This window comes from Pollachius pollachius, assembly GCF_949987615.1.
Source record: "Pollachius pollachius genome assembly, chromosome: 7".
In the NCBI taxonomy this organism is placed as follows: domain Eukaryota; kingdom Metazoa; phylum Chordata; class Actinopteri; order Gadiformes; family Gadidae; genus Pollachius; species Pollachius pollachius.
The window spans coordinates 26,997,516-27,011,760 of record NC_136940.1 but is presented as its reverse complement, the minus strand read 5'-3'; the positions used below and the strand labels follow the sequence as shown (position 1 = coordinate 27,011,760).

The 14,245-nt window shown below is 55.0% G+C and overlaps 1 protein-coding gene across 1 annotated transcript in view; it reads right to left on the bottom strand.

The window, feature by feature from the left end:
* hmcn1 (hemicentin 1) overlaps nt 1-14,245 on the bottom strand; it is a 97,371-nt gene that overhangs the window by 49,720 nt on the left and 33,406 nt on the right. Inside the window, 18 exon segments of the mRNA XM_079740369.1 lie at nt 421-575; nt 1,614-1,777; nt 1,852-1,960; nt 3,884-4,165; nt 4,526-4,804; nt 6,523-6,677; nt 6,957-7,083; nt 7,388-7,535; nt 8,204-8,334; nt 8,605-8,799; nt 9,103-9,198; nt 9,814-10,065; nt 10,450-10,577; nt 11,222-11,393; nt 11,999-12,158; nt 12,552-12,664; nt 13,582-13,726; nt 13,966-14,093. Of these exon segments, the coding sequence (XP_079596495.1) occupies nt 421-575; nt 1,614-1,777; nt 1,852-1,960; nt 3,884-4,165; nt 4,526-4,804; nt 6,523-6,677; nt 6,957-7,083; nt 7,388-7,535; nt 8,204-8,334; nt 8,605-8,799; nt 9,103-9,198; nt 9,814-10,065; nt 10,450-10,577; nt 11,222-11,393; nt 11,999-12,158; nt 12,552-12,664; nt 13,582-13,726; nt 13,966-14,093 (2,939 nt within the window).

Here is a 14,245-nt window from a genome sequence, read left to right as displayed (position 1 = left end):
AGAGAGAGAGAGAGAGAGAGAGAGATTTACAATTGCAAGATGTATATAATTATCTACTAAGAGTTGGAATATGTTATGTGTTTGTAGGGGCTGGAGGTCAAAAAACTTTTTAATAATTCAATGAACCCGCGATGACAACCGGGCTTCATCCACTGGGGTCATTCCCTCACTCACATCTCCCTGGACCTTTGACCCCCCCCAGCCCTGGGTCTGGTCCCTCCCCAGCCCTGGGTCTGGTCCCCCCCCAGCCCTGGGTCTGGTCCCTCCCCAGCCCTGGGTCTGGTCCCCCCCCAGCCCTGGGTCTGGTCCCCCCCCAGCCCTGGGTCTGGTCCCTCCCCAGCCCTGGTCCCCCCCCAGCCCTGGTCCCCCCCCAGCCCTGGGTCTGGTCCCTCCCCAGCCCTGGGTCTGCCCCCCTCCCACCTTGAGGTGCTCTTGGGCCGTGTCCACGGGGCGGCCGTCTTTGAGCCAGGTGATGCTGGGGGTGGGGGCCCCGCTGGGGACGCACTGCAGGCTGAGGGCCCCGTGGAGGACCACCGAGCGGTCGGGGGGGCCAGAGGGCCGGATGGACGGGGGCACTGGGGGGGGGAACACACACAACGTTATATATTATTACAATATTATGTATAGACACATATCTACATATGTTGTAGCTCTATGAGCAGCTCTATGTTGTAGCTCTATGTTCCAGCTCTATGAGCAGCTCTATGTTGTAGCTCTATGAGCAGCTCTACGTTGTAGCTCTATGGGCAGCTCTATGTTGTAGCTCTGTTCCAGCTCTATGAGCAGCTCTATGTTGTAGCTCTATGTTCCAGCTCTATGAGCAGCTCTATGTTGTAGCTCTATGAGCAGCTCTATGTTGTAGCTCTATGGGCAGCTCTATGTTGTAGCTCTGTTCCAGCTCTATGAGCAGCTCTATGTTGTAGCTCAATGAGCAGCTCTATCTTCCAGCTCTATGAGCAGCTCTATGTTGTAGCTCTATGTTGTAGCTCTATGATCAGTTCTATGAGCAGCTCTATGTTGTAGCTCTATGGCCAGCTCTATGAGCAGCTCTATGTTGTAGCTCTATGAGCAGCTCTATGTTGTAGCTCTATGTTCCAGCTCTATGAGCAGCTCTATGTTGTAGCTCTATGAGCAGCTCTACGTTGTAGCTCTATGGGCAGCTCTATGTTGTAGCTCTGTTCCAGCTCTATGAGCAGCTCTATGTTGTAGCTCTATGTTCCAGCTCTATGAGCAGCTCTATGTTGTAGCTCTATGAGCAGCTCTATGTTGTAGCTCTATGGGCAGCTCTATGTTGTAGCTCTGTTCCAGCTCTATGAGCAGCTCTATGTTGTAGCTCAATGAGCAGCTCTATCTTCCAGCTCTATGAGCAGCTCTATGTTGTAGCTCTATGTTGTAGCTCTATGACCAGCTCTATGTTCCAGCTCTATGTTGTAGCTCTATGACCAGCTCTATGTTCCAGCTCTATGACCAGCTCTATGTTGTAGCTCTATGACCAGCTCTATGTTCCAGCTCTATGTTCCAGCTCTATGTTGTAGCTCTATGAGCAGCTCTATGTTCACGCTCTATGACCAGCTCTATGTTCCAGCTCTATGAGCAGCTCTATGAGCCCTTACCGTGGACGGCCACGTTGAAGTCCCGGGCGTGTTCTCCTGCCTCGTTGGTCGCCACGCACTGGAAGCGCGCCGTGTCTGAGCCCTGAGCGCGAGCCAGCAGCAGCCGGCGGCCCCCCGCGGCCACTCGGACCCCCTGCCCCACCGGCTGGCCGTCCTTCAACCACCTGCAGGAAACACTGGTTAACACACAGGGGCCAGGCACCTGGGGAACTGAGAGAGTGAGTGGGTGTGTGTGTACCTGATGACGGGGGCGGGGGCCCCGGTGGCGTAACACTCCAGCTCCAGGGGGCTGTCGAGGACCACCGTGACCTCCGTGACCTCGGCGCCACCCTCGACGAAGGGCGGGACTGAGGAGGAAGACGTTGGGTTTATCACGTAAGATCAGCGGTGCTTTAGGAAGCATTGGTTATTATTACAAATGATATATTTATCCATTACTTATTTTGTTTCAATTATTATATTAGACAGGACACTGATTGGAATTAGGGTAAAAAAGTATGCTTAATGAGGCTAGATCAAGACTTAAAACTTTAATTATGAACATAGAGAGAAAACATGCCTAGATTTAACATTCACACTCGCTGTTGCATATCATAATATTATCAATTGTCCAATAAAATGTAAAGTAGGCAGAGAACCTCATTGCACCAATGTCCTTCCTATTGGTTTATTTTCTATGGCTGTAGTAGGAATACATTGAATCACACTCCTGTGACGGGCGTGTGTGGGAGTGTGTATTTATAGCCGAGCTCACAGCACAGGTGTCAGGTTCCCACAGTTAGTGCAAACACACAGAGCCACAGTCAGAGTTGTCGTGGCCGAGTGGTTAAGGCGATGGACTAGAAATCCATTGGGGTCTCCCCGCGCAGGTTCGAATCCTGCCGACAACGGCACTGTGCTTTTACAACACTCCAGCGATCCTATAACGTACGGGCCTTTGCACAATGCCATGATTTAGTGTGGTTATACAATGAGTTTGATTAAATACTTGCACCGGTGCCAAATGTACTGGTAAATCACTTATCTTCATCCTCTCTTAAATATTGACACACAGATTATTCTCTTTCACGTAGAAATACGTACTTAGAAAAGACAGATGCAAGCCTTATAGTCATTTATATAACGGAACCCATATTAGAATCCCGGTTCAATACGAGAATGATTCCCTAAGAAATCCGGCATGAAGCACTGAGACGCAACATCCAGATCCAGTCCTCTTTAACAAACCTGAGCCCTTAAGTTCAAAGTTTAAAAGCTTTATTTGTCCAACATGTTGCCACATTAGAAAATTGTCTTTGATTGAAGGCAGTCTAATTGTGTGTATGTGGTGCTTGTGTAAGAAGTATGTTGTGTGTGTAACTGTTGCAGTATTCTAACTAGGCAACAAGCACGCACAATCAACCACCACAGGTCCATCGTGAGCAACACAATGCCCTCCCAGATGAGCAGCCCTGCCTGTTCAGATCCCACTCCCCCCTGTGGGAGAGGAACATGGAGAGGAACGGGAGGTCTTCTGACGTTATTCCATATGTTGTTGCAATCTGGGCCTTTTCTACAGTATATCAATGTTACTACCACTGTGAATACTTTTATTTATCATGTTTCATAACTTTATGTTTTTTCTACATTTCATGATTCTCCCACACAAACCCATCTAAGCCAGCTGGTTGAGGTCAGAGGTCGTGCTGCACGGCCGTCCTGCTTTGACCTGCCGTGCGGACCGAAGGACCACGCGGCAGTGAAACAGAATGGGCACAAACCGTCTGCAGGCTTTACGGCCTCCATCTGAATCCTGTTAAAACCGGTTGTGGTGCAACGTTTCTCATGTTTTATGAATCAGAAGGAATAGCTCTGAAGCTGGATCGTGCTGTCAGTCAACGTTAACATCATGAACCACGGTGAGGTCTGTGTGTGCTGATGAATGTTATGTGGACACAGATCAGGAACTGGGAGCCAAAGCCCGGAGCCACACACTGCGGAGTGGCTGCTCGGGTCCTGGGAGGCTCTGGGGAGTCCTGGTTTGAAGCAGCCGGGGTTGGCTGTAATACTTCACTTTCCTCTGTTTGACTATGTACATTACAATGTACTCGGTTACCTAAACTTTCTTCCTTCTGAAGGGACTCAGACTTACACAACAGAAAACAGTTTGTGTGTGTGTGTTATATTGAGTGAGTGTGTGTGTGTTATATTGTGTGTGTGTGTGCATGCGTGAATGCGTGTGCGTGCGTGTGTGTGTGTGAGTCAGTGTGCGTGTGTTTGCGTGCGCGTACCTAGAACGGTGACGTCGTATTGGACGGCCTTCTCCCCGGCGACGCTGGTTGCTACGCAGACATAGTGTCCGGCGTCGGAGACGTCGGCGGCGTCGATGCGGAGCTCCGCCCCCTCCTGCGCGACAGCCACGCCCCCCCCGTCCTGCACGGGGACGCCGTCCTTCAGCCAGGTGAGGGAGGGGGGGGGGTGTCCCGAGGCCTGGCACCCCAGCACCAGGGCCTTCCCCAGGACCACCCTCCTCTCTGTGGGGACGTCGCTGCCCCCCGTCACCGTGGGGGGTACTGGGGGGACATCATCATGAGGTGAAGCATCCTGGCCCAGAAGGCCTCACGCATGATGTCCGGCCTGAACCAGCATCCATATATCTAAACATAGATATCCCAATAGATATCTATACATACATCTAAGAGTGTTTTATCTATATCTAAATATAGATCTAGATGTGTTTGGTGTCTCAAGGTAGGCATATATCTACCTTTATACCTATATATCCATATATCTATACATAGATATCTATACATAGATCCATATAAATAAACATAGATCTGAATGCGTTTGGTGTCTAAGGTCCATATATCTATACATTGATATCTAAACATAGATCCATATATCTAAACATAGATCTGGATGTGTTGCCTCACGGTAGACGTCCAGCTCGTAGCTCTTCTCGGCCGCCCCCGCCACGCTGGTCCCCCTGCAGGTGTAGCGGCCGGCGTCCCGGGCCAGGGCGCGGGGGATCTTCAGGAAGCGGCCGCGCTCCCCGTACTGCGCCTGGCGGCTGGACAGCAGCACCTGGCCGCCGCGGTACCACGTGACGGCGGGCAGCGGCACGCCGCGCGCCTCGCACTCCAGGGTCACCGCCGAGTCCAGGACGGCCACCACCTCCGAGGTCACGTTGCCGCCCCTGATGGACGGGGGCACTGGGGGGGGGGGGAGAGACCCGTGAGGAGGGGGGGGGCAGAGTGAGGGGGCCCTTCAGGAAGGAGGGGACAGGCTGACGGTTCTTTGGTTGTGTTTTACTAGGGCTAGGGCTCCCATAGAGGCTGAGGGAAGCCTCACCGTAGAGGCTGAGGGAGGCCTCACCCTAGAGGCTGGGGGCCTCACCATAGAGGCTGGGGGGGCCTCACCATAGAGGCTGAGGGAGGCCTCACCGTAGAGGCTGGGGGGGCTCACCCTAGAGGCTGGGGGCCTCACCGTAGAGGCTGGGGGGGCCTCACCCTAGAGGCTGGGGGGCCTCACCGTAGAGGCTGGGGGGCCTCACCCTAGAGGCTGGGGGGCCTCACCGTAGAGGCTGGGGGGCCTCACCCTAGAGGCTGGGGGGCCTCACCGTAGAGGCTGGGGGGCCTCACCCTAGAGGCTGGGGGGGTCTCACCCTAGAGGCTGGGGGGGCCTCACCGTAGAGGCGGGGGGGCCTCACCGTAGAGGCTGGGGGGCCTCACCGTAGAGGCGGGGGGGCCTCGCCCTAGAGGCTGGGGGGCCTCACTGTAGAGGCGGGGGGGCCTCACCGTAGAGGCGGGGGGCCTCGCCCTAGAGGCTGGGGGGCCTCACCGTAGAGGCGGGGGGGCCTCGCCCTAGAGGCTGGGGGGCCTCACCGTAGAGGCTGGGGGGCCTCACCCTAGAGGCTGGGGGGGCCTCGCCCTAGAGGCTGGGGGCCTCACCGTAGAGGCTGGGGGGGCCTCGCCCTAGAGGCTGGGGGCCTCAATGTAGAGGCTGGGGGGCCTCACCGTAGAGGCTGGGGGGCCTCACCCTAGAGGCTGGGGGCCTCACCCTAGAGGCTGGGGGGGCCTCGCCCTAGAGGCTGGGGGCCTCAATGTAGAGGCTGGGGGGCCTCACCGTAGAGGCTGGGGGCCTCACCGTAGAGGCTGGGGGCCTCACCGTAGAGGCTGGGGGCCTCACCGTAGAGGCTGGGGGGCCTCACCGTAGAGGCTGGGGGCCTCACCCTAGAGGCAGGGGGGCCTCACCCTAGAGGCTGGGGGGGCCTCACCCTAGAGGCTGGGGGGCCTCACCGTAGAAGCTGGGGGCCTCACCGTAGAGGCTGGGGGCCTCACCCTAGAGGCTGGGGGCCTCACCGTAGAGGCTGGGGGAGCCTCACCGTAGAGGCTGGGGGGCCTCACTGTAGAGGCTGGGGGCCTCACCGTAGAGGCTGGGGGAGCCTCACCGTAGAGGCTGGGGGGCCTCACTGTAGAGGCTGGGGGCCTCACCGTAGAGGCTGGGGGGCCTCACCATAGAGGCGGGGGGCCTCACCGTAGAGGCTGGGGGGCCTCACCCTAGAGGCTGGGGGGCCTCACCGTAGAGGCTGGGGGCCTCACCGTAGAGGCTGGGGGGCCTCACCGTAGAGGCTGGGGGGCCTCACCGTAGAGGCTGGGGGGCCTCACCCTAGAGGCTGGGGGGGCCTCACCGTAGAGGATGAGGGGGCCTCACCGTAGAGGCTGGGGGGCCTCACCCTAGAGGATGAGGGGGCCTCACCGTAGAGGCTGGGGGCCTCACCCTAGAGGCTGGGGGCCTCACCGTAGAGGCTGGGGGGCCTCACCGTAGAGGCTGGGGGGCCTCACCCTAGAGGCTGGGGGCCTCACCGTAGAGGCTGGGGGGCCTCACCGTAGAGGCTGGGGGGCCTCGCCCTAGAGGCTGGGGGCCTCACCGTAGACGCTGAGGTTGAAGTCCTTGAGCAGCTTCCCGGCGGCGTTGCTGACGCTGCACTGGTAGCGGGCGGCGTCGCCCAGACGGGCGCTACGGATCCTCAGCAGCTGACCTCGGTTGGTGACCTCCAGGTTAGGGTCCCCCAGGAACACCGGCCTGGGGGACACAACCACAGCGATGGATCTACATCTAGATCTACTGTATACCTATATCTGTAACTATACCTAAATCTACAGTATATCTATATCTACTGTATGCCTATATCTATATCTATAGCTATATCTACAGGTGGACACAACGATGTGTGACAAGTTATTCATGAATTGTGACAAGGTGCAAGTGGAGTCTTGCCCCTAACTCTTAAGCAGGGACAGATGCAGAGTAATGTTTTAGAGATACATCTTCACAGGGATATGCTTTCACCATGAAACTCACTTTCGGTCTTTGTACCACTGGACGGTGGGGAAGGGCTGACCTTTGACCTTGCACTCCAGACTGACCTCTTGGTTGAGAACACTAGAGAGATCCTTTGGAGAAGCTGTCCCTATGATACTGGGAGGGACTGGGAAGAACAGCACACATCATGTTAAAATGGTCACAACATTGTTTAAAAAGCCTACATGGATAAAGTGAGCGTCTTGAACAAACTCCATACTTAAATAATACAAGAAAATAAATCATATTAATTTTATTAATTTTTCAACTTTGTTTATTAATCTCCGAAAGTACTATGGTGAACATGCACCCATTCACTGACACATCATCACCGGGGTTTCCATCGGGTGGATGAAGCTATAATCGACTGTTATGATTGTTATGCTTTCTCAATGCATTGAAGAGGAGTGCTTTTGGACATGCAGACTGACCCAGGACATCGAGGAAGAAGTCCTTGTTTGAGCTGCCGGCGATGTTGATGGCCTTACAGCTGTAGCTGCCTGAGTCCGCGGTCGCTGCCTTTAGCAGCCGGAGGGTCTTCCCACCGTCCAGGATCTGGACGCTGTTCCCCGGCACCACCTGATCGGATCAATGTAGACACACCGGATAAAGGAATCACCTGATCAGATCAATGTAGACACACCGGATAAAGGAATCACCTGATCAGATCAATGTAGACACACCGGACAAAGGAATCACCTGATCAGATCATTGTAGAAACACCCGATAAAGATATCACTCATTACCAATGATCACTGGCAGCAGACATAAACTACAGTCACAAAAAGTGGGACAACGGCTAGCAGAAACAAGGAGGTCTATCACAACGTTCTGCAGTGGTCCATGAATCCTGTTTAAAAATGTCCTGCTTTATGTCCTAACGATTTAAACAGGAACAGATTCCAACAAAGCCACTAAAATCTGAACTGCAAATCCAAACTGGAACAATTCATATGTCCAGTGTGTGGCCGTTGAGCTGCATCCTAATCGTGGAGTGGTGAGCAGCCAGCATCATGGCTATATGGACACCCACAACCAGATTTAAACCACAGCATACATATGTGATGTACAGGGTATAATCACAGAGTGCACACATCTATCAATATGAAGATGAACAGAAAAGAAAAAACCATTAGGCTGATAATCTGATGATCTGATTAGTTATAACAAGTTCTAATTATGTCCCATGAGGCACAGTTTCCAAACTTTAAGTTTAGAGTGTAATGTCCATAATAAGGTGAACCTACCAGATTCCCATCCTTATACCAGGTAACGAAGGGGGTGGGACTTCCTGTGACGTCACAGCTCAGGCTGGTGGGCTGGCTCAGGACCACCGACACGTTGCCCGGCAACTCCTCGCCCCGGAACACCGGCGGCACTGTGAAAGGGACAGAGACAGAGGGACAGAGAGACAGAGGGACAGACAGAGGGACAGAGGGTCACAATCAACACGTAGGGCTTTGACCCTTGTGTATCCGTATAACACTAAATCTATATCTATAAATATATAAATTATATATATATACACACACACACACACCGGATATATCTTCTATCTATATCTATCTATATAGATATAGATAGATATATACCGGATATATCTTCTCTCTATCTATCTATATCTATATCTCAGAGGGCCGTGACCCACCGTTGACTTTGAGCTGGTACTTCTTCTGGGTGGAGCCGGCGTCATTGGCGGCGGTGCAGCTGTACTCTCCGTTGTCCAGCGGCGACACCGAGGACAGGATGAGCAGCGTGCCGTCCTCCAGGATGGACACGCCCGGCTCGCTGCCACTCAGCTCCACGCCGTCACGCAGCCAGCGAATCACAGGCTTAGGGAGACCTGGGGGAGGGGCCACACAGGAGGGCGGTGTTAGGAAGAGTTCCAGAGAGGAAGACAAACAGGAAGGAAGGAAGGAAGGAAGGAGGGACGGAGGAAAGGGACGAAGGAAGGAAGGGAGGAATGAATGAAGGAAGGAAGGAAGGAAGGAGGGACGGAGGAAAGGAAGGAAGGGAGGAATGAATGAAGGAAGGAAGGAAGGAAGGAAGGAAGGAAGGAAGGAAGGAAGGAAGGAAGGAAGGGAGGAAGGGAGGAAGGGAGGAAGGGAGGATGAGGGGGTTAGAGTTAGGGTTGGGGTGGTAGTACCTGTGGCAGGGCAGGGGAAGGCGATGCGCTGGTTGGCCACTCTCTCCTGCAGGGGGCTGTTGAAGGGGGGCTCCAGCACCTCAACCACTGGGGGGACTGGAGACACACACACACACACACACACACATTACATCAATATTATTTGGGTCATATCTATATCTAAACATATGTCAGGGAGGGAGCAGAGAAGGACGGAACCTTTTGGTATTTTAGTTTTCAGAATCAGACTTGAATCTCCTCTACAGCGCTCCTGTAAAGGTTCCTTCAGCGGGGTTCTAGTTCTCCATGGGGAGTCCCCCCATTAACCACCCGGCACCAGGAGGTCAGGGTCAGGGTTAGGGTTAGGGCCCTGGTGGAGGAGGGTCAGGGTTAGGGCCCTGGTGGAGGAGGGTTAGGGTCAGGGTTAGGGCCCTGGTGGAGGAGGGTCAGGGTCAGGGTTAGGGCCCTGGTGGAGGAGGTCAGGGTCAGGGTTAGGGTCAGGGTTAGGGCCCTGGTGGAGGAGGGTCAGGGTCAGGGTTAGGGCCCTGGTGGAGGAGGGTCAGGGTCAGGGTTAGGGCCCTGGTGGAGGAGGTCAGGGTCAGGGTTAGGGCCCTGGTGGAGGAGGGTCAGGGTCAGGGTTAGGGCCCTGGTGGAGGAGGGTTAGGGTCAGGGTTAGGGCCCTGGTGGAGGAGGGTTAGGGTCAGGGTTAGGGTCAGGGTTAGGGTCACCCACCCTGCACCAGCAGTTGGACCCGGGCCTCGGCGGAGCCGGCGCTGCTGGAGGCCCTGCAGGCGTAGGTCCCCTGGTCCCCCAGCCCCACGGCGCCCAGGGCCAGGCTGCCGTCCGCCGCGGCCGGGTAGCGGGCGCCATCCCGGGACCAGCTGACGGAGGGCGGGGGGTCCCCGAGGGCCACACAGGGTAGCTCCACGGGGTGGCCCAGAGCCACATTCATCACCCGGGGGCCCGGCTGGATACTGGGGGGCACTGGGGGGGGGGAAGAGAGAGAGAGAGAGAGAGAGAGACAGAGAGAGAGAGAGACAGAGAGACAGACAGACAGAGACAGACAGACAGACAGACAGACAGACAGACAGACAGACAGACAGACAGACAGACAGACAGACAGACAGACAGACAGACAGACAGACAGACAGACAGACAGACAGACAGACAGACAGACAGACAGACAGACAGACAGACAGACAGACAGACAGACAGACAGACAGACAGACAGACAGACAGACAGAGAGAGAGAGAGATCAGAGATGGTTACAGCTTTATACAATCACCAACAGTTTAGAAGACAGCATTAAGTGTCCTTAGCTTCCTGTGTGTTTCTCCCTTCACAGTAACAGTGAGCCGTGGCCTTACCCAGAACGCTGAGGTGGATGGACTGGCTGAGGTTGCCAGCGATGTTGGAAGCAACACACACATACAGGCCCGAGTCTGGCACTCTGCTCTCCAAGATCTTCATGGATCCAGAGGGGAGCTGGTTATGTCTGGAGGAAACAACACACGCACACACACACACACAACACAGACACAGACACAGACACACACACACACACACACACAGGGGTTTAAGGCATTTGACTCTAAAATAAATAAAAGCGCACACGCACATGCACACACAAAAAAATACACACACACATAGAACTCATGCAGCCGATCACAAACCACATCAACAGATAATCCAGTAAATCGGACAAATCCAACCGTTAACCACTCTTACAGCCCAGGCCGGCGGCGGTGCGGTCCATCCCAGCGGGGTCCTATGCCACTCAGGGCTCTCACCAAACCACAAACCAGCCCGCCAGAGAGCCAGAGAGCAGAGGAAAATAAACCAGCCCTCAATGGGGACAAAGCCACAACTCTGTGCTGTGTGTGTGTTTGTATCTATGTGTGCGTATGGGTGCGTGTGTGCATGCGGTGAGTGAGTGAGTGAGTGAGTGAGTGAGTGAGTGAGTGCGTGCGTGTGAGTGTGAGTGAGTGTATGTGCGTGCGTGCGTGCGAGTATGAGTGAGTGTATGTGCGTGCATGTGTGTGTGTGTGTGTGTGTGTGTGTGTGTGTGTGTGTGTGTGTGTGTGTGTGTGTGTGTGTGTGTGTGTGTGTGTGTGTGTGTGTGTGTGTGTGTGTGTGTACCTAGGGGAGAAGGGGGAGATGAGCTGCCTCCCCCTGGCCCAGGTGATGGTGGGGGGGGGGAAGCTGTGGACCTCACAGGGCAGCGTGACGTCCCGGCCCTCCACCACCGACACCCTGGGGGGCTCCACCGAGCCGTCAGGACCCCCGTCCCCGCCGCTGGGCCTGGGGCGCACTGAGAGGGGGAAACACACACACACGCACACACACACACACACACACACACACACTCCGTTAGCATCAGTGAAGAGGTACAACCTACTGCTCTACTCTACTCACTCACCAGCAGGCAAAACCTTTTTTATCTTTTTCATCACTGATGTTGCTATGACTTGTGCTTCTGAGTGTTGGGGTAACTGGAGCTGTTCCCACTGCACAGACACCAGAAGCGAAGCGCCGTTCCAGACATCTCCGGGCCCTTCTCGTCCCGCGTTGAGCGGTCAAACAAATGTCAAATAAAAACCTCCTGATCTCTGCACTTTCTGCTTCCAACTGGTTCATCTTGAAATAATGGAAGAGCAGGGAGCAGCCGCCAATGCGGTGTTGACAGGTATGCAGTACTAACAGGAGCCAGCGACCGACGCTGTCATCGCTCTGTCTTGGTGAGCTATTCAGGCCGCGGTGTGGGAGGAGTCTGATTGTTTAAACCGAGCCCCCTGCGGCGATAGAATCCAACGCTTTGTTTTGGTTGCAAACCGTCGGATTGTCTGCAGGACAAACGGTTTGTCATGTGACCCCAGGGGTTACGGGGGGGTAACGGAGGGGTTATGGGGGGGTTACCGTAGACGGTGAGCTGGACTTTCCTGGAGCTGGAGCCGGCGGCGTTGGTGGCCGTGCAGACAAACTCCCCCGTCTCCTCCCCCGAGGGGGAGCTGATGTGGAGGCTGCCGTCGGGGTCCAGGGAGAAGGCCGGACCCCCCAGATCCAGCTGCTGCCCGGCCTACACACACACACACACACACACACACACACACACACACACACAGCGGGGGCTGGTTAACTCTCTACGGCTTCGTGTTTGTTTGGACGGATCGTGTTGCGAGGCGGGAGTGAGCCCTGATTGGCTTCAACAGACACAAACTGGGCCGGCAGTAATAACTTCTCCCAGTGGGAAGACCAGCAGAAACTTCCTGTCCGGACATCGACGCTCTGGGAAAACGTGTCTGTAGCGGTTTCTCATCATTTAGCCTGGCCACAGTCATAATGAACATTATTATTGTAATTGTATCGTAATCTTAATGAACCAGGAAACCAGGCCTAGTTCCTGGCCCCATGGGGTCTCCCCAGGAGCTCTGACAGGGAAACAGAGGAATAAAGCCTGGGGGGGAATGACCTTGGCCCAGGTTATCTCTGGGGGGGGCAGGCCGTTGGCCCGGCAGGGCAGAGCGAGGCCAGTGCCTTCCACGGTCCCAAACACCTGGGGGCCGTGCTGGATGGTCGGGATCACTGGGGGACAAACAACAGCACAGGTTAGCTCACAGAGGCTACTGTAAATCAACCCCTAGGAATAGATCTGGATATATCGTTATCCTTACTGCTATTAGAATCAAGGCTTTATTCTGCATTCATGTGAGGTGTGTATAGATGACAATACTTTTATGCAGCTGTGTGTGTATACATCTGACAACATTTAACTGTAATTGTGTTGATGTATGTATTATAACTGTACTGGAGCAAACTAAACATGATGCATAATCACATTCACAATCAGAACAAACTTAAACTTGCACTGAGGAAGTAGCATCTTGGTAGGTAGGTCGAACTCTTTGCTGTGTTGTATGTAAACGGTACTGTAGGCCTACAGGAGGGTGCTGGGTGCTGTAAGGCCTACCGTAGGGTGTTGGGTGCTGTAAGGCCTACCGTAGGCCTACAGGAGGGTGTTGGGTGCTGTAAGGCCTACAGGAGGGCGCTGGGAGCTGTAAGGCCTACAGGAGGGCGCTGGGAGCTGTAAGGCCTACTGTAGGGTGCTGGGTGCTGTAAGGCCTACTGTAGGGTGCTGGGTGCTGTTAGGCCTACTGTAGGGTGTTGGGTGCTGTAAGGCCTACAGGAGGGCGCTGGGAGCTGTAAGGCCTACAGGAGGGTGCTGGGTGCTGTAAGGCCTACTGTAGGGTGCTGGGTGCTGTTAGGCCTACTGTAGGGTGTTGGGTGCTGTAAGGCCTACAGGAGGGCGCTGGGAGCTGTAAGGCCTACAGGAGGGTGCTGGGTGCTGTAAGGCCTACTGTAGGGTGCTGGGAGCTGTAAGGCCTACAGGAGGGTGTTGGGAGCTGTAAGGCCTACTGTAGGGTGTTGGGTGCTGTAAGGCCTACAGGAGGGTGCTGGGTGCCGTAGGCCTACAGCAGGGTGCTGGGTGCTGTAGGGCGTACCGTAGACCTGCAGCAGGGTGCTGTGGTTGCTGGCCCCCACCTCGTTCTCGGCCAGGCAGGTGTACCTCCCGGCGTCCTCCAGACGGACCCTCTCTATGTGCAGACTGCCGTCCCGACGCACCGTCACGTACTGGTCAGAGGTCAGCTGGAGTCACACACACACACACACACACACACACAGAACATAGCCGTCACTTAGAATCTAATGAAGCCATGTTGTTCTCTCCTCCTAATTACTTCATCCTTTCCTTGTTTCGTTCCCTTGTTGCTTCTTTCAATAATTAGTTGCCGTCTTCCCGTCCTCCCTCCCCCAGCAGAAGGCAGAGTGTTCTCTGATCCCAGCATCCCCCCCCCATGGTAAACCCACCCCCCCATGGTACCCACCAGGCCGTGGTTGTGGAGCCACTGTCTCTGGGGCAGGGGGTTCCCGGCCAGCAGCAGGCAGGGCAGGGTGAGGGGCTGCTGCTCCACCACGCTCAGCAGCCCGGGGCCCGGGGCCAGCAGGGGGGCCACTGGGGGGGGGGGGGGGGGGGGCAGGGAAACAAGAGGCTGTTTATGCTTCCTTTTTGCTAACGGCTACATAGCGTAGGATGGTTTTTGGGGAGGTAAGGCCGAAAGCATGGGGGGAAATGGGAAAGAATTAGCTCAACACCAAGGTGCTGTG